Source organism: Anticarsia gemmatalis, chromosome Z, assembly GCF_050436995.1.
Source record: "Anticarsia gemmatalis isolate Benzon Research Colony breed Stoneville strain chromosome Z, ilAntGemm2 primary, whole genome shotgun sequence".
Lineage (NCBI taxonomy): Eukaryota > Metazoa > Arthropoda > Insecta > Lepidoptera > Erebidae > Anticarsia > Anticarsia gemmatalis.
In genome coordinates this window covers 3,725,480-3,747,278 of record NC_134776.1, presented here as the reverse complement: position 1 = coordinate 3,747,278, position 21,799 = coordinate 3,725,480, and the positions used below count along the sequence as shown (strand labels likewise).

At 36.9% G+C, this 21,799-nt stretch overlaps 1 protein-coding gene across 3 annotated transcripts; it reads left to right on the top strand.

Moving 5' to 3' along the window:
• Positions 1–499: 499 nt before the first annotated feature.
• On the top strand, positions 500–19,477 carry beta'COP (coatomer subunit beta'). 3 transcript variants are annotated; one of them, XM_076134475.1, is made up of 18 exons: positions 500–641; positions 857–1,015; positions 5,745–5,937; positions 7,714–7,862; positions 8,313–8,487; positions 8,787–8,973; positions 9,399–9,532; positions 10,029–10,328; positions 10,713–10,803; positions 12,150–12,318; positions 13,568–13,737; positions 14,532–14,700; positions 15,413–15,674; positions 16,118–16,274; positions 16,759–16,888; positions 16,999–17,186; positions 18,024–18,165; positions 19,235–19,477. In XM_076134475.1, the coding sequence occupies exons 1-18, from the start codon at positions 639–641 to the stop codon at positions 19,268–19,270; spliced, it is 2,814 nt and encodes a 937-aa protein (XP_075990590.1). In that variant the 5' UTR covers positions 500–638; the 3' UTR covers positions 19,271–19,477. The 3 variants fall into 3 exon arrangements, with proteins under 3 accessions (XP_075990590.1, XP_075990589.1, XP_075990588.1); XM_076134474.1 differs by lacking the exon at positions 500–641 and having other exon boundaries at positions 830–1,015; positions 18,024–18,162; XM_076134473.1 differs by lacking the exon at positions 500–641 and having other exon boundaries at positions 830–1,015.
• The last annotated feature ends 2,322 nt before the right edge of the window (positions 19,478–21,799 follow it).

Sequence of the window (21,799 nt, the reverse complement as noted above, 5' to 3'; positions counted from 1 at the left end):
AACACATGGGCACAAAATATGAATAAACTAGTATTTATATGTAACGGCACATCGGTGATTTTCATTCAGGTAGTGGGTATGTATCGAAATCGTTTCAGTTGTTTGTGCAACAAAACAAACGAATTTATTTTTGGATTTATGCCTTACCGATGTTGCCAGAAATATGGATAGCAGTACCGATGTTTTAATTATATTACTATGTTTATAAACGAAACTAGGTAGTCAAGGTTTTCCTGATTCCCTATAAACAATATTTTGTTACTTTCGTTAATGAAAGTAAATAGGAAAATATCAAATTGCAATTTACAGGTTATGAACTTTGTGTCGAATTAAAAAGTTCACAGATGTTTTTGTTATAGGAAGTAGGTAGGGGGCTATTTATTTTTATTTCTTTTTAACATTCCGAGTAACAAAACTGTATTATATCAAAGTCATCGACTATGTCTTACTGAAAAATATACAAAACCGGTACTCATCGAAAAAACATCTGTCTGAGAGACGCATTTACACACGACAAGTTATTGGTTGGCATTGGCACATGAAAAAAAAAAAAAATAGTGACACGTCCACCCACCCTGTCAAACTTCCACAGTTCCACTGTTCCTGTATGTTAAATGTTCATGTTTTAACTATTAAAAATGGTAAGAACACCTTTAAACTCACGATAATAATATATACGGAGTGTTAATGCATGTTTCGTAGTGTCCACGAATTTTCCGCCACGTAGTTGTATATTTGTCGGCAGTGTGTCATCAATCGTATAATGTCGGCTTCCAGTTGATGCAATTCACTTGTAATAGGTTTTATTTCATTTTTTACGTGACGGTTAACGTGTATGGTTGATATGTTTGTAAAGCCGTTGCGCCTGGATATCAAGAGGAAGTTGACAGCGAGGTCGGACCGCGTCAAGTGCGTGGACCAGCATCCCACGGAGCCGTGGCTCCTGTGCTCTCTCTACAATGGTGACGTGAACATATGGAACTATGAGACACATGCACAAATCAAGAGATTCGAGGTAATTTAATTCCCTTTATTTGCACTGCTACTTCAATCTTTTTACCTTTATTATGCCCTATCATGTATATAAGACCCTTAATTCTATGAATTTCGGTTCCACACATTCCAATGTTTTTATAGTACTATCTGTGATACTAAGCATTATTATAAAATTCTTGCAGTTAAATACACACTGTATACAACAAGTCATTTTGCTCTTTCATTAATTTGGGTTACATATAAAGTGGATACATTTATTTTAATTGTTTTATCTTGGTGTATCAATGATGCTAGAAGTGTTATACAGTGTGTAGACTAATACCAACATGTACAAACTATTGTATAATGGGGCAATAGTTACTTATTGGAAATCAGTAAAAGATTTTAATCTAATCTAATTATCTACTTAATATCAGTACATGTAAACATTATTGTCATTACTCCATTAATTAATAATGTGGTTGGTCTGCTTCACTGTTTATTATTAATATGACATATAACTAGTTTTTTTAAAAATTAAATTCATAAACTAAATATAATAAATTGCTGCTGACTATTACTGGAAAGTACTGGGCTTTATCTTTTTAGAATATAATATCATTTGTTTCTTAGCATAAAGGTATTAAATTACATAGATTCACAACACTGCCATTGCTGGTGTAGAAATATTATAACAAACTAGTCATGCAAATTATAAGTAACATAAAAATAACCTAAATTATTATGTGAGTAGTTAAATCACTTATGGCAAAATAATATCAAATTCAATATTAATGTATTATACAAAACATGTATCTAAACATCAATAGTAGTAAAGTACTTGTCCAACAGCCAAGATCTCATGATACTTGCTTTGCTTGATAGTATTGAGAGTAGAGGTCCAGTTCTCTAACTTAAAGACAGTTCATAAACATTATTTTGTTTAAGTATAATACTTGTCAATATAACTCTAATCTATTTGCAGTTAAAAATAAGAGAAATATGCATTATAAGCTATTTAAGGGAGTAATCAATTACCTATAGACTGTTTAATGCAGAGATTCTTCTATAATTTGTATGAAACATTTACCCCCAGTTTCTGAGGTTCATTTAGCATCAGTTTATCTATTCAATAGCGTTTAAACTAAAAATAAAAATAAAAAAAACAGTTTGGATATATAAACAACCACTAAATGTGCCTCAGAAACCGGGCATTAATCAGGTTTTTGTTTTTTACTACACAGAGACAATTACTTTGCTATGCATTGTCTCAAGAAATGTAATAATGTTAAATTCTCATAAGGCCTATAGCATTTTGAGACATATATGCTGCACAATTTTTCTACATAAAGCTTAAACATCTGCAATAGAAGAATACAGGCCAGGGATTATGATGTTAGCAACTAATCATTAAACAATTGCATCATAATGCTGTTTATGTTGTCCATTGCCAAAATGTAACTATATTTATGGATGTACATGCATTTATTTATTTACTAAATTCCTGCAATTGACACACACAAACATAAGTATTTTCCACATGATAACATATTCTGGGGCAAAATGTTTGAACTTTAATAAGTATTTTTTCTTAAATACCTTACCAACAATTTATATGTAATATGGTAGAATTTCAACCACCAGGCGACCACTAGTGTAAATTATTATATTAAGTTATTGTTTGAACATCAATACTTATTTAAATTGTTACTTTTCTGTTGTTTGGAAGGTATGTGCTTGACAATGCGATTGGCTCTTTGCTTTTTATAAACACCATTATCCATTGACATTTGTCATTCCAATAAGGTTTTTTGTTTGCATTTATTATTAAAGTTATGGTTAAAGTATAAATATGCAGATTTAGTTGTTTTATGGGTGTGTTTCATACATTGGTAGGGAGGGTGTATATACACCGAGAATTTAATAATTTGAATACATAAAAAAATTATAACAGCCTAGTATCATAGATTTATTACTCTGGTCTCTGCCCACTCCTATGGGAAGAAAGTGTGATTTTATAAGTGTATGTGTAAATATATAACAATAACAGCTTCTCAAATGATAAAACTAACCAAATATGGAGTCAATTTAGATCAATAATAATAATGTTCTAATTATAACCATAGCTTTGTGCAGTCAGATGTGACCTAGATTCAGTTCTCTATCCAATATAGTATGCTATAATTCTGTTTGTTGCAACTAAGGCTGAGTGAAATACACTTTGCATCTAAAGGAACTGTCTGACAATATCAACAATATGAATTTACATGGAGAGGATAGGATATCTGATGTACTATTTATATTTATTCAAAACATTTTGCAAATAAGTTAAGATCACAATGCTTGCGTTGTTTTGAAATCAATATCAGGTTAACAAGAGTATCAACGATGTTTTACTGATATTTAGATTGATATCTAATTGACTTTTGAAGTTTAAATTATTCTTACATACAGTTTCTCGAGTTAAAACTGTCTGCTGATAATATAATGACTCATACTGTGACGATATATAATGTATGATATGCGAATGTCATCTTTATAATAAAATATTGTTAAGTACTTAAAACATTTTGCTTATTGTTGTTTATTATTGTATAATGTCATAATATATGGCACAATTTCAGAGGAAATGAAGGCCTTTGCCCTGCAGTGGGACAAAAAATAATAATTATGTTGAAACTGTCTGTGGATATCTTACTTAATGAAGTGCAAGCAAAAATGTCTTCTGACTTATTGATAAAAAGCAAATTATCACGTTTGTTGCATGGGAGCCCCCTTAAATGTTTATTTTAGTCTGGTTCTATTTGTCGTTATAACTGCAAAAGAAATACAGCATTTCTAACAATTTGAACTGTCTTACCATTACAGTTAATAAAAGACAGGCTGGTGACAGACAGAGAAGCCTCTGTAATAGATAATTGAAATTAATATAAAATAATATTGAAAATAATTGAAAATGATGCGGATGAAATACATATTTTCTGTTTCTGCTCATGACTATCGACATAATTATATTATAGTTAGAACTAAAGCCACACTGTGCCTGCTCATATCATCATATAAATATTATATTAGTACACTTGCCCACGGCCAGTAAGTAACTAACTTTATGTCCAAACGCCTGTATATTCAGTGCTATGAAGTTGGCACGAGTTGTAAACGCGAGTTTATGTCGACATCGCGATAAGAATGCAGCGGGTAGAAAGCTTGCTGCACAGGCGACAGTTTCATAATACCGGTTATCTATAAGGGAAATAGCTCTTACTTGTTGTTTAGAAATAACACAATATTGGTAAAATAAATAAATATCATTGAATAACTCATACATTTGATTCCAAACTAAGCAGAGCTTGTACTATGGTAACTAAATAACTGATAAACGTACTTATATACTTCTAAATACACACGTACATAAAAATATACATTTTACGTTCATACGAAGCACCTTGTGAGGGGTAGTGTATGCGACTGGTGTTTACCAGTACGCTTACCAAGTGTATTGTATTTCATATACCTCTGCTTGCATCTTCCGATGTAATAGGCGACATGTTGTACAAACATGTATCGAAAAATACATAGAATATCGGTAGAGTGTCGGTCTTGCAAATATTTTATTCATACGGTTAAATCTGACCTATTTTCAATCCGTGTTGATCTCGTTTCTCCTGAATTTTAAACAGATTATAATATATTTAAAATATATTCAGTTTGTGCGCATTTGCAAGTATCTTATATTGTCTGGTTCGAACGGTGTAATTTGCACAATGTCAGTAAATATAACATCACGCTTGTTACATCATAAGGTGCACAAAGGTGTATAAAATACACCTAATTTCTCCATTAACAATGTTAGTCCCATGTAATATGAGGTGATCCTATTGGATACTATTTAGAATAATATATAACGAGTTAGCAACCGGCACTTGGCCAGCGTAGTGGACTCAGAGCTTAACCCTTCCCTTGTTGAGAAAGAGACAGTAAATGGATAAAAAAATGGTAGCCAAGTCCATAAGGATTGTACCCGAGACCTCCCGATCATCAGTCGTATACACTCGGGTAGTAGTGAAATTGTAATTTCATATTCCTTCAATAATAATTACAGGCGATATTCCAATTACTAGTCAGCTGTACGAATACTCAAGAATATTGATTTTCCCATAACGATGTCATTAGTGTTCTCTTTGAGGTTTGGCTTCCTCCCTCGTTACGTAGGTAGTTTCCTAATACAATAGGTTAGTTGATTGGTTTAATAAAATATATTAATCTTATATTCGGAAAGGATTTATACAAAAATGCTCATGCTATGTAATTTTTTAAGGGTTTAAAATACGTTTCTTTAAGAACTGAGTGCAACATTACAGACTAATACATTATAGACTCGATTTAAACTTTTACTATTTGCTACTGTTTATTAATTGTAGCAATTATATTTTTCAAAACTTCTTTGTTAAATACGGGGTGATTTAAACGCTGAGCGGCTGATCGTAAACCTAAATCAAGGCATAGTCTCACATAGTCCAAGTCTGTTTTATCAAACGATATTGGCAATGAGAGGTGTTGTGTATTTTGTCTTTACTCAGTCTAAGGCTGGCTTCACTTCTGGTTTACTTGCCAAATGAAGAGAGGTTTTTAATTCTCGCTCGAAACTATTCCATGAAACTACCATTGCGCATTATCTACACCTTCATGTTTAACAGTTGTAACATCGTAATCTATAAGTTATCCGACACATATCCATAAGAGGTTTCTCAGTATTATGTATGTCACAGGTATGCGATCTGCCGGTGCGTGCGGCGAAGTTCGTCCCGCGCAAGAACTGGGTGATCACCGGCTCCGATGACATGCAGATACGCGTGTTCAACTACAACACGTTGGAGAGAGTGCACGCCTTCGAAGCGCACTCCGACTACGTCAGGTGCATCGCCATACATCCCACACAACCATACATCCTCACTAGCAGTGGTAAGTTTCAAACTATACAACCTTCCCTAGTAATTATCAACAATAATTTTCAATACAATATTACTAATACAAAATAAAAGTCCAATAATAATCATTTATACGTATAGGAGATTACCATAAGTGGATTCTAGTTGGAAAAAAGAAAACAAATTTGAAATGGGTTCACAGTTGGCGGTTACCAGTTAACATATAATAGGTAATCTTAAATCGTACTGTGGAACAATGAAACTTCTTCTTCTAAAATGTCGGTAAACATGAACCTTCACTAAAGAAACATATAAAAGGAATAAACAAATAGAAATAAACCAAATTCAAATTGGCATATGTAACTTGTTTAGCAAATTGAACCCTTAAACTTTGCACCGCCTGTCAATTGGAGTGAGGACTGCTGGTCTGCAGGGTCAGTTGCATTTGATATGTTAAGTGGTACTTTCATCGGTTACAAATTGAATATCTGATAAATCAAGTTACAGTAAATGTATAAAGATATCTATCCAGATTGACTTGTCTAGAAACCAGACTAGGCAAATATTTAGGGCCAGTTTCATAGCGTAAAAATAAGTGTCAGATTACCTTTCTGGTATATTTAGCAGGCGACAGCAAATGTATGGAAAAAACTGTCAGAATTCCCTTGAATCATTGTGTAAATGTACTAACATCCGTTTACAAACTAACTCGAACATACCAAACTGCAAGAAAAGTGAAACAAAACGGCAACTACGTAAAACAATTGAAGTTTTATTATTCTTCGTCAAATTGTCTTTAGTACATTATCTTCGAAATGCTTTATTATATTAAGTTTTGGTTTATTAATATTTAGGTTTAGCAATAGGTTTTTAGTTGAAAAGTAAAAAGTAATCAGGAACAATGTAACTTTCTAATAAGTAGACAACTAGACAGTGATTAAAATGACTACCGATACCTTCAAGGTGAAAAAAATAGTATTGATTACTTATTAATAACGTTATAATCTGTTAACTACTGTAAAGGTCACGGATACCACTCGTATAAACCATGAATACCGTCATTAAAGTCGTCGTATGTGTTCTAGTCGATTCTTTAGCCATCGCTGTACTTGCAATACTTACTATGTGTTAATTCTTTCGACTGAGTGCAATTATGTTATTTCGATACGCATTATGCTGTAAAACAGTTATGTGATTTATTAAATACTAAACTTATCCAATTTCGTAAAAATAATTAGGCTATTTGCTCAGACAAAAAACAGTTTTTGTGTCTTGTAAAATATGTACAAAACATATACACAGCTACTTTTGCACGTCCAGAGACAATATGCTGTTTGAGTTATAAATGTAAGTGCACTAGCACTTATAACTGTACATTACGCTAACTGAATTCTGATTGTTTGTTTCTTAAAGACAACTCGCGCTAATAATTGTTTGGGTGGGACTTTATAAACAACGGACACAAAGTACAACCAGACACGAACCAACTATCTGTGGATTGCAGAAATATTTGTTATGTGTGGGAAATTACTTGGTTTATCGGTGAGGGAAAACATCGTGATTAAACTTTGCATGCCCAACCCGCACTTGGCGAGCGTGGTGGACTCCAGGCCTTATGCCTCCCTCAAATTCCTTGGAGACCCTTGGCCAGTAGTTAGACAATAATGGGTTAAAAAAAGTGGGATTTCATGATGATTGCTTGGCGCGTTGGTAGTGGCGTGGCGACCACCTTAACTATAGAGGCAGTCAAAGATGAATACAGGCCAATAATGTTAACGATAGATATACTAATATAGTTAATTGTTTGCAGACGACCTGCTGATAAAGCTATGGAACTGGGAGCGCAACTGGGCGTGCCAGCAGGTGTTCGAGGGGCACACGCACTACGTCATGCAGATTGTCATCAACCCGAAGGATAACAACACATTCGCGAGTGCCAGTCTTGATACCACCGTCAAAGTAAGTGTCTAATAAGGATTTTTTTAAATTTTTCAACGCGCAATCGCCGGTTGAAAAAGCCTTTATGTCCGCAACATAAGCGTGTTATCAATACCATTCGCATCAGGCTAGGCTCGGACGATCCATTGCAACGGCTGATCAGCGATAAGCCAAGTAGTTTGGTGATACGCACTCGGTTTAAGCCAATTCCGTGTCGATAAATCTGGGGAGACCCTAATACCCGGGCTCATCTATTGTCCGATCTAAGTTTATGAAGAGCTTAGGAGTTCTCAGCCACTCAGTAGGTCTACGAATACATCGAAAAAAAGGTTCGCATCGAATTTTCTACTCAGATGAAACAAGTGTTAAAAATTATCAACTTAAGCAATAACTGCAAATTCTATTATTACCTCTTTACACAATAAAAAGCTATACAAATAACACATTACATATATATTTGTATTTATCCAGGTGTGGCAGCTAGGTTCGTCAGTGTCGAACTTCACGCTGGAGGGTCACGAGAAGGGCGTGAACTGCGTCGACTACTACCACGGCGGCGACAAACCCTACCTCATTAGTGGTGCTGATGATCGTCTCGTCAAAATATGGGACTATCAGAACAAAACATGTGTGCAGACCTTAGAAAGTAAGTACTTACAAAATAATACTTCCACCACTTGTGAGACAAAATTCATTCATACAAAGTTTGAGACCACTCTTATACACCATACGTATGCCACCTACACTATACGTAAAGTCATGTTTTTTACGTTCCGTGTATGTTTTAATGTAATATTTAAATACAAGATTAGTTACAGACCATTCTAATACAGTTATCACATACCATTTACCCCGGGAATGTTTCCAAGCGAACGAAATCAAGGGCGACAGCTAATCATAATATAAATGTCTCATAAAGTTAATAACGTTTGTTTGTCTGTCCAGGTCATACACAGAACGTGTCCGCTGTCTCCTTCCACCCTGAGCTGCCGATCCTTCTGACTGGCTCGGAAGACGGCAGCATCAGGATATGGCACGCGGGCACCTACCGACTCGAGTCTTCCCTGAACTACGGCTTTGAACGGGTTTGGACCATTTCTTCCATGCACGGATCCAATAATGTAGCTATTGGGTGAGTTTACTTACATTATTATATACGTACTCATTTTGATTAAACCTCTTAGGCTCTTTATAAACTTAACTACCTCATTAATAAGTTGTGGATAGAGGAATAGGTTGTAAACTATACGATACTAATATAAACTAAATGATAATTTGGCAACTATACTGATAAACTATGAACATGTGCTCGCTTTTATTACATGTGACTATTCAATACTACACATATGTATATGGCTATAATATTGAGCTTGCCTGTATACATTTCAAAATGCTGGTCTCATACCAGCATTTTGAAATGTATATGTCCCACCATCTTCTCCTTGTAGTAAGAGGATCTAATGCTTTCAAACAAGCTGTCTATTCTCTAGAACAACCGACACTATTACTACAACCAATCGTTAAGAATGTATTGTAACATGTTTCCCTGTTCCACAGATACGATGAGGGCACTATTATGATTAAGGTTGGGCGTGAGGAGCCCGCTATTTCTATGGACGTGAACGGCGGCAAGATCATTTGGGCCAAGCACTCAGAGATGCAGCAAGTCAACCTCAAGGCTTTGCCAGAAGGTAACAAAATCAACATACTGTCTTACTAATAAACGTCATGTATTTACTCATTAGTTAACCATTTGACCGCCACGGTCATCTGCTCACGACAAGTAAGAAAGTGCTCACGACGCTTTCGTCGGCAAATGTGGACAAAAATATAGCGTCGTGAGCACTTTATGATTTGTCGAGTTATAGCCTACCGAGGCGGTCAAAGGGTTAAACAATATACAAAACATTGTTCAATCAGTTTTGAAACTGAATATGAGTAAAAAATACTCTGCTTATGAGTCCTACAACTTATTTTTATTTATCTACATTATCTGTTTATTTCCAATACCAACTAGCTATATCGAACAACCTCACTTACCTAGAAATCGTCATAGTATTTTCAATCACCACCGATTCGGAAAAGCTTGTGAGAAGAAGCGGCATAGAACTCACTGTTTGCTATTTTTAATTGAATATTTTGATAAAACAATACCATTTAATGACTTTGTGTTATTTATGATTACAGGTACAGAAATCAAAGATGGAGAACGAGTTCCAGTTGTGGCCAAAGACATGGGATCATGTGAGATCTACCCACAGACGATAGCCCACAATCCGAACGGGCGGTTCGTGGTTGTGTGCGGAGACGGCGAGTACATAATATACACGGCTATGGCACTTAGGAACAAAGCGTTCGGCACCGCTCAGGAGTTCGTCTGGGCCTTCGACAGCTCCGAGTATGCGACGCTCGAGAACTCCAGCACTATCAAAGTGTTCAAGAACTTCAAAGAGAGAAAGAGCTTCAAGCCGGAGTATGGAGCTGAAGGTAATTGTTTTGATATTATTATACTATTTGTTGATTCTATATACTTTTCTAGCTGTATTTGTGTTGAAGATAAACATCAGATGCTAATTACAGTCTTGTAAAGCTTCCTTTTTTATTTTTCCTGTAGCTCAATCGATAGCAACTGCCAATTAATTTAATAATTATTTTTGAACGGCTGTTTCAATATTTCAATCAACCAGTTTCAATCAAAATAAGGTTGCAAGCTCTTGCAAGCCCTCTAGATTTTTTACATTCTATTAGTAAAACCTTACAAGCAGAATTATTTTTGCAAAGACACAGCATTCTATTAAACTTTATGTACCTACTGTAAAATACCACAAGTTATAAAGCTATATTACTAATAATATATGTTTTGTTTCCCAGGAATATTCGGCGGCTGCATGTTGGGCGTCAAGTCGATCAGCGGCATGGCCTTCTCCTTCTACGACTGGGAAAACCTGGAACTGATTAGACGGCAAGTTATCTTTACATTACTTGTCGAGCTCATACTCGGGCCGTTACAAACGTGCGAACTACGTCATAATGATGTCAATATTATAATGCAACTGGTCTTAAACGATTAACAATTAATGGTTAGGTTTTCTACACACATATTCAGGTAGTGTTTATCGAACAACAAAACCGATTCGAAGCGATTACTGCACTTGTTCGGCTTGTGCCGATCCGGTAGTTCCTTCGGGTCGTCACAATTAAGTGTAAACATTCAACCGCGGCGATGTCGAGCATTTTCCCAAACATTCGACACGCGTCTTATGGAACATTGGTGTTTTCATTTCTGATGATGATATTTTCGACTATGACGTAGTTCGCACGTTTCTGGCATCTATCAATGAAGTATTTTATTTTGCTGGCGTGATTGATTATAAGATAATATTATGAAATGAAATTAAGCTGAGCGATGTAATTGTTAGAGACTCAACACTACCACAAGAATGGAATTTTATTAAAAATAATAGCAATAAAAATTATGATATGAAGATACTATTTTGTAGGAAAAACTGTTAAATGAAAGTTTCTTACTAATTAAAAGCTGAGCGGAATAGTAAAGCGAATTACATCTAGTGCGAGAGTAATTAGAGATTACTTGCAATTTGCTATAAAATAAAATTGTAAATAAATATATCAGGTTCAGGCTTGCGTAGTTTACATATTCGTGGTCAGTTGCACTCACATGATGGTAAACGATCAGTGAGCTAGCAATCTTTGATGGCGTCGTAACTTATAGTCTTCATCCGAGCACATGAAAGTTCAGTACAGTTACAGTCTTTAAAGCCAATTTATTAGCCTTCGAGCGGCTTGAACATGTTGGACAAGTCAGACTAGTAGACAGTTAAAAAAAAAGCTTGCGTAGATTAGCGTATCTTGAGTAAAAAGTATATATGCAGTGGTGGCCTGGCCACTCTAGATGCGTAGGGATCGATTTCCTATCGCAACTCTTTCCTGTGATACATTAATCGCAAAGATTTGGTTGTATATTTAACACTAGATTCAGTGCAGGAACCATTGTAGTACTGCTGTCGTAATGACGTTTACTTTAGGCCAATTTTCAGTCACACAAAGTACTAACAGCTGACGCGCTACATAACTTGTAAACTCAGCCCTCGCCAATGCTAAATTATATCCATCCACTAGACTACTGAGAAATGAGTAAAATATTACTTTCAACTGAATTATATTCTGTGCGAAACTTCCCACAAATATTACAATATTATTGCATTATACACATTTCCTATTGCATATTACTAAAAAACATATGTACAAGGTTCCTATACGTGGTTGACATGGTCCATAACTCTACAGTATCGAGATCCAGCCGCGGCACGTGTACTGGTCAGAGAGCGGCAACCTCGTGTGCCTGGCGACGGACGACTCTTACTACGTGCTCAAGTACAACGCCGCGGTGGTCACCCGCGCGCGTGAATCTAATGCTTCCTATATCACTGAAGACGGCATCGAGGATGCTTTCGAGGTATGTATATGAAGCTTATCTATCTGGCTATCGAATAATAATACCAACTCGACTCACTCTCGGCTTCTGCCGTTGTTCATCTACACATGTACGGTCATGCCGCCCGTCTTGATTCTACTCTTTTTAGGGTTCTGTACCCAAAGGGTAAAACGGGACCCTATTACTAAGCCTCCGTTGTCTATCTGTATGTCTCCAGGCTGTACCTCATAGACTGTGATAGTTAGAAAATCTAAGGGCGTCCCATACAATATACGTGTTTTTTCATATTTTTTGTTATGATTGGCACGGAATCCTTCGTGCGCGACTTGATTCGTACTTGGCCGTTTTTTTAACAATTAATTTTCATTTCACATAACTGTGGGTTAATTAATTATTAATATTAAATGCAAATCCTTAGATATATATTCTTCCAAACCAACTAATAAAAAAAATGGTACAATAATATCAATAAACGGCAGAGAGCCTGCGAGCATAGCTTGATATTGTACTTAGGTCTAATTTGAGTCTTTACCACAATGTTTTAAAAGTATAATTGGGCCTAATATTTCAATAGGCCCTTTCTACTGCATGGTTTAAACAATATATTTATATTCAATAAAGTGATGCATACAATTTGTAGTCGTACTTCAAGTCGACCGTGTGACGGTGACTGCTCTGATAACGCGCGTTGATAACACCTTATCACTACAATTATATGCCGCGAACATTTACTTTTATTGCTACTAAGCTACTGAGTACTGACCTTTATAGTGTCTGCTTGTAATATAATAATAAATTTAACCCATTAATGTCCCACTGCTGGGCAAGGGTCTCCTCCCGGAATGAGAAAGAAGTTAGGCCTTTAGTCCACCACGCTGCCCAAGTGCGACTTTGGGCTCAATAATAATTGTTTGCCTTATTACTGGTTCAGCTTATTCCAAATTTTACTGATCTTAGACTGCGGTTTACAGCAGTAGTTCTCTGGCTTCATTGTTCTGATTAGTTAGTGGTGTTAAGTTTTCAGTAAAAAAGTTCATAGTACATTGTCATTCCATAACGAAGTGTATATTGACACTAAAACAAATTAAAAGTAATGCTAAGATCCATATGTCTGCTTCTAACCTGCTTAATAGACTGTTTCAGTATATAATAATTAAATGTTTATATTATTTATTGGAATAATTAAATATCCTGAGCATTTTTCGTTAACTCAGTCTACCAATTGCCTTGGAGTTAAAGTGTTTAATATAATATTTTGTGTTGTTATCAGGTGGTAGCCGCTGTGAACGAGACTGTGAAGACGGGACTATGGGTGGGCGACTGCTTCATCTACACCAACTCGGTGAACAGGATAAACTACTACGTGGGCGGCGAGATCGTCACCATATCACATCTAGACCACACCATGTACATCCTTGGATATGTCGCCAAGGAGAACAGGTACTACTTATCTATACTAATCTATACTAATATTATAAAGCTGAAGAGTTTGTTTGATTGTTTGTTTGAACGCGCTAATCTCAGGAAGTACTGGAAAAAATATTCCAGTGTTAGATAGTCCATTTATCAGGGAAGGCTATAGTATAAAATTTTGACCCATTTTCTCTTATGTGACGCAAACGAAGTTGCGCGGGTCAGCTAGTTATTATTATAAGCCTTTGTCGTGCCACTGCTAGGCAAAGGCCTCCCCCATAGATTTCCATACATCTAACTAAAACTAACTAATTAACATTCATAATATTCAATGTTTAGTTGGCTGGTGGTATATCCCATCGCTAAACACGAGGGTTCAATTCCCATGTTCAGTAAACGATCTGTGGGTAAAGCAAACCTCGGCGCGGTCATTCCATAGATGAGTGACATAGTGGCATTTGAACTGGGCGTCTCCGTGCCTTGGGAAACGTGAAAAGTCGTCCCGGTTGTTGTCAATTAAGATAACAGTCGTTAAGCCTCGTCAAAGGCGTTCGGGCGGTTTGAACAACTTTGACACTAGGGTGGCCACTAAGCATATGATAAAAACAAAGAAAGAATTTTAGGTCGGACATAGTGCTACTGGGGTTTTTCTGATTTACATAAGACTATTCACAATAGTAGTCGGGAGTTTGGTAACGTGCCCGGTGTATGACTCTCCCCCTACTATGGGACTAACATTGTTAATAGCGAATTGTGGTTGTATTTCATACACCTTTATACGTATATAGGTATGTATGTAACATACTTCGTATTGTTCGTAGACTGTACCTGAACGACAAGGAGTTGAACGTGGTGTCCTATTCCCTGCTGCTGTCTGTGCTGGAGTACCAGACAGCGGTGATGCGCGGTGACTTCGAGACTGCCGACAGAGTGCTGCCCACCATCCCACACGAACACCGCACTCGGGTCGCGCATTTCTTAGAGAAACAGGTAACATTCACAACAACTATTTATGCTAATGTATGGTATATAATATTAGTATGGATTACCAGTTGTCCTCTCTAACACTGTCCCCCGGGGTGACAACTAGGAATACAAGTAGGAAGAAAATTCCCAGCTGTCATCCCGGGGAACGGTGTTAAAGGGGATGAATGGGAATATATCGTAATGTATACATGTATGGATGCAAGCAAAAAAGGTTGTAAGGATCGTTCCAAGTGGTATTCTTTGGTCTCTGCCTACCATCATGGAAAAAAGGCGTGATATTATGCATGTATGAATGTATGCATTTATACTAAACCTATGTGTTTATGATTCTGTGGTCTGGCCGGTAGCGTATACAAGTGTTGAGCATGATATCTCGGGTTCGATTTCCTAGGTCCCGCAAAGTGTTATCGGTCTTTTTTATTTTATATAAGAATAGTTTTGAATAGTACCCCTGAGTTGGCTGTCACTGTCTATAGTAAAGGTTGACAATTTTCCCTGGCTTTTAGTATAATACAACCTAAGGAACTGATAAATACGACGCTTGATTGCCAACAGCAATAAAATTCTACTTTCATTCACAACAAAAAAGAACTTGAGAAATTGGTCACGATATCTCGGGTTTGATTCTCCATTCCGGATTCAGATTTTTTTGTCAATTACTCGTTTTCATTTGATCATGATCCTATATAACTAAACAACCGTTTACTTTCCACAGGGCTTTAAACAACAAGCGTTAGCTGTATCTACAGAGCCAGAGCATCAATTCGAATTAGCCCTTTCCCTCGGAGAACTCAGGAGGGCCAAGCAGTTGGCTGAGGACGCCGCGGTGGCGGAGGGCGCTCCCTCGCGGTCCTCGTCCGCTCGGTGGTCGAGGCTGGGGGCTGCTGCTGCGGCGGCCGCGGACACTGAACTCACCAAGATTTGCTACCAGAGTGCTAAGGACTACAGCGCGCTGCTACTTTTCGCTACTAGTACTGGTATGATGCAATTATTGTAAAAATACATTTAAAGTAACGTACATCTATAGTATAGTATAGTAACGGTATCAAACCTTTTCGAATTAAGTAGATGCCTCGCTGTATAAGTTTTTGTTGGGTTGAGATTAGAATAGTGTGTACCGGACGGTGATGAAAATGTCTTGCAATAGATGCCGTGCTACATGTTGCTGAGATTTTTTATAACCTAAAGGCTCTACACACATTGCCGGCGGGTTAACACGGCTTGCCGACGTCATATTTTGTTCCTAACATTCGAGCATTTGACAGCTCTGCGCGGCATGTGTGTAGCAGCCATTACCTAACCCGACGTGGATTAGAAATTGTTTGCAAAGGTCGAATCTCCACATTGTAACACGAACGAAAGCTATGAGAAGAAAATGTAATATGATTATCAGACAGTGTCTAATATATTATAATTGCAGGTGACAAAGCTCTATTGAAGAGCGTGGCGCAGATGTCTGCAGAGGAGGGCGCGGAGAACATCTCGTTCGTAGCGTTCTTCATGTTGAACGACCTCGAGTCGTGCCTGCAGCTGCTCATCAAACGAGACAAGCTGCCCGAAGCCGCCTTCTTCGCCAGGTAACTGACTTCTTATTATCAATCAATCAAATCATTTATTTCGGTGGGAATTAGTCTGCAAAAGCGACGGAACTCCATTTCGTATTATGAAACGTTTATATTGATAGCAACTGTAACAAAACAGAATAGTGTCATTTAAGTAATCCTTCAGAAGTTTTTCGAGCATCGAGTATAGAGCTCCGTTTAACTCGATTAAGCCGTGATGACTCGATCGACTATTCTTTTACGATACGTGCTTTCAAGCTGTTTGTTTTACGGCCCGCTGATTGATTTTTACTGGTATAAGAGCATATAAAGAAAAAAGATATAAATATTTATTTCTGTCCAAGTTTACAATGTGTTTGAGAACAATGATAAATGCCACACTAGGCGTTGTTTCGATCGTATATAGACAAAAATATGATTGACTTTGTGGGTTCAATACCACATGAAGACTCCCACTTAGTTGCGACAGTTTATAAAGTGAATGTGATATTTGTTTCAGATCATACATTCCGTCAAAGGTGTCAGAGGTAGTGAAGCTATGGCGCGACTCCGTGAGCGCTACCAACAAGAAGATCGGCCAGTCCCTCGCCGACCCACAACAGTACGAGAATCTATTCCCAGAGTTCGCGGTAAGAATATGCGTATATTATTTACAACATAATTAAAAATGTGCCAAAATTGTCACTCTATTAGTCTATATACAATATACAAAAGTTATATCTTTGTGTTCTCCATCCAGGAATCCTTAGAACTGGAGCTGTTTCAACGCGAGCTGGTGAGCTCGGCGAGCACGAAGCTGTCGAGCCTGTCCCCCAACTCGAAGCTGTGCAACATGGAGCGCAACCTCTCGGAGGAGCGAGCCGACGCGCAGCGCCGCGGACTCCTGCCACAGACTCCCGCGGCGCCGCCACGGAATGACCTCGACGAGTCAGTACATTTTATATAACTATAGATTTCCCCATAATAATGCTGTTGCTGCGATTGAAAAATTAGCTGTGTTCCAAAGTCCAGTCTTTCGTTTTTGATGCATTTTTAGAGTCGCAATTAATGTTGGAGTAGGGAAGAAAAGAAAGAAAGAAAGAAGAAAGTTTATTTAGTAAAACCAGCACACAATAAAGATACATAGTACAACCCAATATAAAATGGTTGAAGATGTGTCTCACGGATGTACCAAATAGGTGTTCAGATCAGCTTAATGTCAAGCACAATAAGGGCTTGACGCTGGTTTTCATCTAATAAGAGTGAACTGCTCGAGTTGATACGGTGACGATCCCTTTCCGATAAGTCTGCTACGAGCCTTATTAGTTATTTAGTTAGCATCGTTATATAAAACAGTTATGCCGTTCATTCAAAACATAAATAGCATTTTTCAGTTACATTTAAGAACACGTATGTAATGGCTCACATAAGATTCTAAACATAAATGAGTAAATAAGTTGGAAATGCACATGTTATGCTAGTAAACTTAATGGCAAATGATAGTGTAGCCGCTAATTTATATCATTTCAATTGACCGCGCAAATTCTATTTCGTCTAATAATCAACTAAAAATAAATTACAATTAATTGTATGGATGTGAATGAAGCAAAGGTAGTTTGTGATTATCGTACTAAGGTGTGTTCTGTGGTCTCTGTCTAACCCTTATGGGAAGTCAGCGTGATTTTAGTACGTATGTAAAAAAGTAAAAAAATATGATTTGAAAGCATATTCAAACCTTGTACAATGACTGGGCAACATTAATTTGTTTTTTCTTGTGTGTCATAGCACTTCAAATGTACTTCCTGACAGCACAACGCCGGACTCGCCGGTGGAGGCCGCGGCGGGCGCGCGCTGCACCGACAGCGACATCATCGACGAGCTAGAACGAGAGATCGACATGATACTGGAGACCAACACTGACAATGTAGTATGTTTTGAATAATTTGTATTTTTTATTTGCTGTTTTTGATGGTTTAAAAGCCTCCCTCCGAGATGCTTACCCAGCAGTGCGACAGTAAGGTGACAAATCAACATCGAGCTATGTTGCGTTGTGTATTGTTGTATGTTTGGTCAACTCGCTCGTCTAATATATAATACAAACAAACCATGCTGTGCTGCGCTGTGTGAGGCAACGCTCTGTTTAAATCAGGGGTTTTCAACCTTTTCTTAGTCCGGGACCACTTTTATATTATTCTTGTTACCAGGGACCACTATGTGTAGTATATTAAAATTAAAGTGTAATAATCATCCTAAAAATTATAAATTTTAAAATCATTCGTGAACCATATTTTGACTGCCACGGACCACTGGTTTAAAACATCGAGCACAAACATAGCACAGCGCAGCATAGCTCTATATTAATTTGTCACCCTATGGGTCGGTTCACATCTGACGGAAGATGCGTTGGGCGTAGCTTAATTAGTATGAACTTCGCACCGACGTATCATCGGTCGAGTGTGAACGCTCGAGTGCTTTTCTATACATTTGTCTGTTATGGCCGATAATACGCGACGTATAATCGGTCAGATATGAACCGACTGTAAGGGGTTAAAAAGACCTCTCCCTCGTGTGGGAAGCTTTTGAAGCAGTGGGATAGTTAGGGTTAAAAAATACCTTAGTGTTTCCACTGTTGGGGTTGGTTGGGTTTCTTATTTTATTTGTTTTAATCGCTTCTTAATTTGTTTTGAAATATATGTATTTATTATTGTATTGTTTGAGTGTCAAAATTTGACTTTTTCATGAATTTAATAAATGGTTAATACATATTTTTACTAAACTTGTTATCTATCTATTATATTAATATTCGGATATTTTCGCTTATGCTTTAGTGAAAAAATGTAATCGAAAATATTGTAAAACAATGTAATTATAAAAAAAATATTGCATTTACGTTAGATGTCGTTTAGAAAAAAAATGAGATATTTCATAAATATATGGATAGGTCTTAGACATAAAGTTTATATTACCATACTCTAATATTACTTGTTTTGTTTCAGGACTTGTCGGACGACGCGGAATTTTTAACGGATTAGCCGTTAAAACTGTATTTAAATCGTTTATTTTATATAACAGTACAGATCATCAATTTTATTGTACTTCATAAAGTGCTAATTCCTTTTAAGATTAAAGTATTAAATAGATTTGCTATGTCGTGTTTCTGTTATGTTATGATAATGTATGGATTTACAATAATTAATGTTTCTATGAATGAATATAAGGAGAATATAATGTAAGTCAAATAGTGTTGTATCAATATGTTCGTATAATTGTTTGTGCACTTATTCATAGCAAAATATGCTATGCACATCCTTAATCTCCTTAAATTCCATATAAATTATCCCCTATTTTTTCGTAAACTGTTTTCGTCCGATCGAACGGTCCGAAGGGGTATTTAATGTTGAATTTATACCCAAAACTTGCTTCCCATATGCTTGTACATTTTGAATATGCCTACGGACCTCTCATCCTGATGGACACCGTCAGTTGGTAGTTCAATACTATAAGTAGATGGTAAGAATTTCCGTGGTAGATGGTCACAGTAAAGGAAAATGTTTCTTTAGAGAATTTTGAGATAGGTGTTTGGAATTCCAAAATGTCTGGATGAAGTTTATATTTATACCCTATTACACGGGACAATTAAAGTAAGTATGTGTTATACCTTTGTGGTGGAGATTCCAAATTCATCATCACCAGTGGGAGATCAGTTATAAGACGCTGAAATTGAAATATGTAGAGTTTAAATTGGTTCTAGAAAGAGAGTGAAAGTGAGAGAGAGATAGTGTGAGTGCGTTATACTTTTTTAAGCAATCCTGGAAATTGGATGCGAGACATTTTCGTTATCTTATTTCGAGTAAATGCTTGATCCACCTTATTCAGTATGTCTTATGATACAATGGTGAACTAATACCGCTTATCTCATCTATGAAGCACATGAGTAAAGTTCATAATGACAATTGAAAAACATGTAGGACGTAGGTATTAATTAATTTGTGCTTAAACCGTCAGTCAACAGGTCTATTATTAAGGTTCATTTGATGAGTGCAACTACAAGCGTCTTGATGGACTGCTTAAGGCCGTATCGATGAAATGTAACAGGACAAAATTTAAGTGCAATTTATTGCAACATTGTAGTTTCTAGGTCGTATGTTTACAAAGATTTGGTTTACTGCGCCTCAGTTGTTATTAGGAATGATTTCTTTGCAGTTTTATTTGCCCATAAGGTCGTAAACTAACTATATTTGTTTTAGGTCTAATAAGAATTTGTATAATAGAATAATCCACACATTTAGGTCTAAATACAATTTGTATAATCTTTGAAATGTTGTGGGAGGCATGAGGCATATATTAAATATTATATTATTGGACATCTCACACACAGTCATTTGATTCCAAACTAAGCAGAGCTTGTACTGTGGTAACCAAATAAACATACAATACATACTCAAAGATAAATTGACTACTAGGCTCAGAACAGATACTCGTGCTCATCAGACAAACCTTTGTCCCGGGTGGGATTCGAACCCACCACACGCGGCACTACGGTTGTTGGTTGTTTGTTGTTGTTACTATACATTGCGAAGTAGTTAACGGAGAGCCTAGGAACAATATACCTTCGTTATTTTGGAACTAACATGGTCGTGCCTACTCTCATCGCAGGGAAGAACGGTGCTTCTATGAACATAGCTAGTTTGACAGATATCCTATAATGTTTGTCTGTTTAGTGGTCTAGACTGTCAATACTGGCTGGCTGCTGCAGTTGCTGATGTGATGTAGATGATACACAATACAGTTACACTGATCTTAACGACTTTAAGTGCTAACACCTATAGCGTTAACTTAATATAGGTCTGGAGATTAGTCTATCTGTCTATCTAAAAGTCGTCAAAAGAAATCATTAAGGGTCAACTCACGCAGAAAGAGCGGCGAAGGGCAGCGACTCGAAGAGCAGTTTCAGTGTACTAGGAAGTGTGCTCGAGAAGTCCAGGACTCCGCGCGCAAGGAAACCGTGTGTTGAAGGGTCAACACTGTCGACTTAATATTTTTGATATATTTAGGGAAAGATATCAAAAATATGAACTCGGGATCAGAAGCATCAAGAAAAATAGATATACCGCAGGCAACAATATTTTTTATAGCAAAAGCAAATCCAGTGATAAGTATGTAAGGTATTTGCATTGTATTAAGTGATCCCCGGTGGTACGGTAACATTACTAAACGTGCTGCCAGTAATGCCACGCTTCCTGTTTAGTCTCCACGTTAAATCACTCAGACGAGCTTATTAACCCACTACGACCAATCTAAAAAAGAACGAACATGATTTCACTTCTTAAGTACGTATGGTTAGCATCGAATACACGCAATCCACATTTTTGAACAGTATCGCGATTCTCGAGAGTCGTTAGGTACTGTAGGTACCTACACTTTTTAACGGCTTTTCATTTTATAGTATGGTTAGAGTGTCACAGTTTTTCAAACCGCCCGAAATATCTTTGTAATGGCTTAACGACTGTTATCAGCTTAATTGACAACAACCGGCTTTTAACTTGCCCTCCGAAGCACGG

Excerpts from the sequence above, each read along its gene's own strand:
- beta'COP (XM_076134473.1), top strand. The coding sequence starts at position 836 with ATGGTTGATATGTTTGTAAAGCCGTTGCGCCTGGATATCAAGAGGAAG. Across the intron at positions 10,804-12,149 it reads AACCTGGAACTGATTAGACG|TATCGAGATCCAGCCGCGGC; the intron begins GCAAGTTATCTT and ends ATAACTCTACAG. Across the intron at positions 18,166-19,234 it reads AGACCAACACTGACAATGTA|GACTTGTCGGACGACGCGGA; the intron begins GTATGTTTTGAA and ends GTTTTGTTTCAG.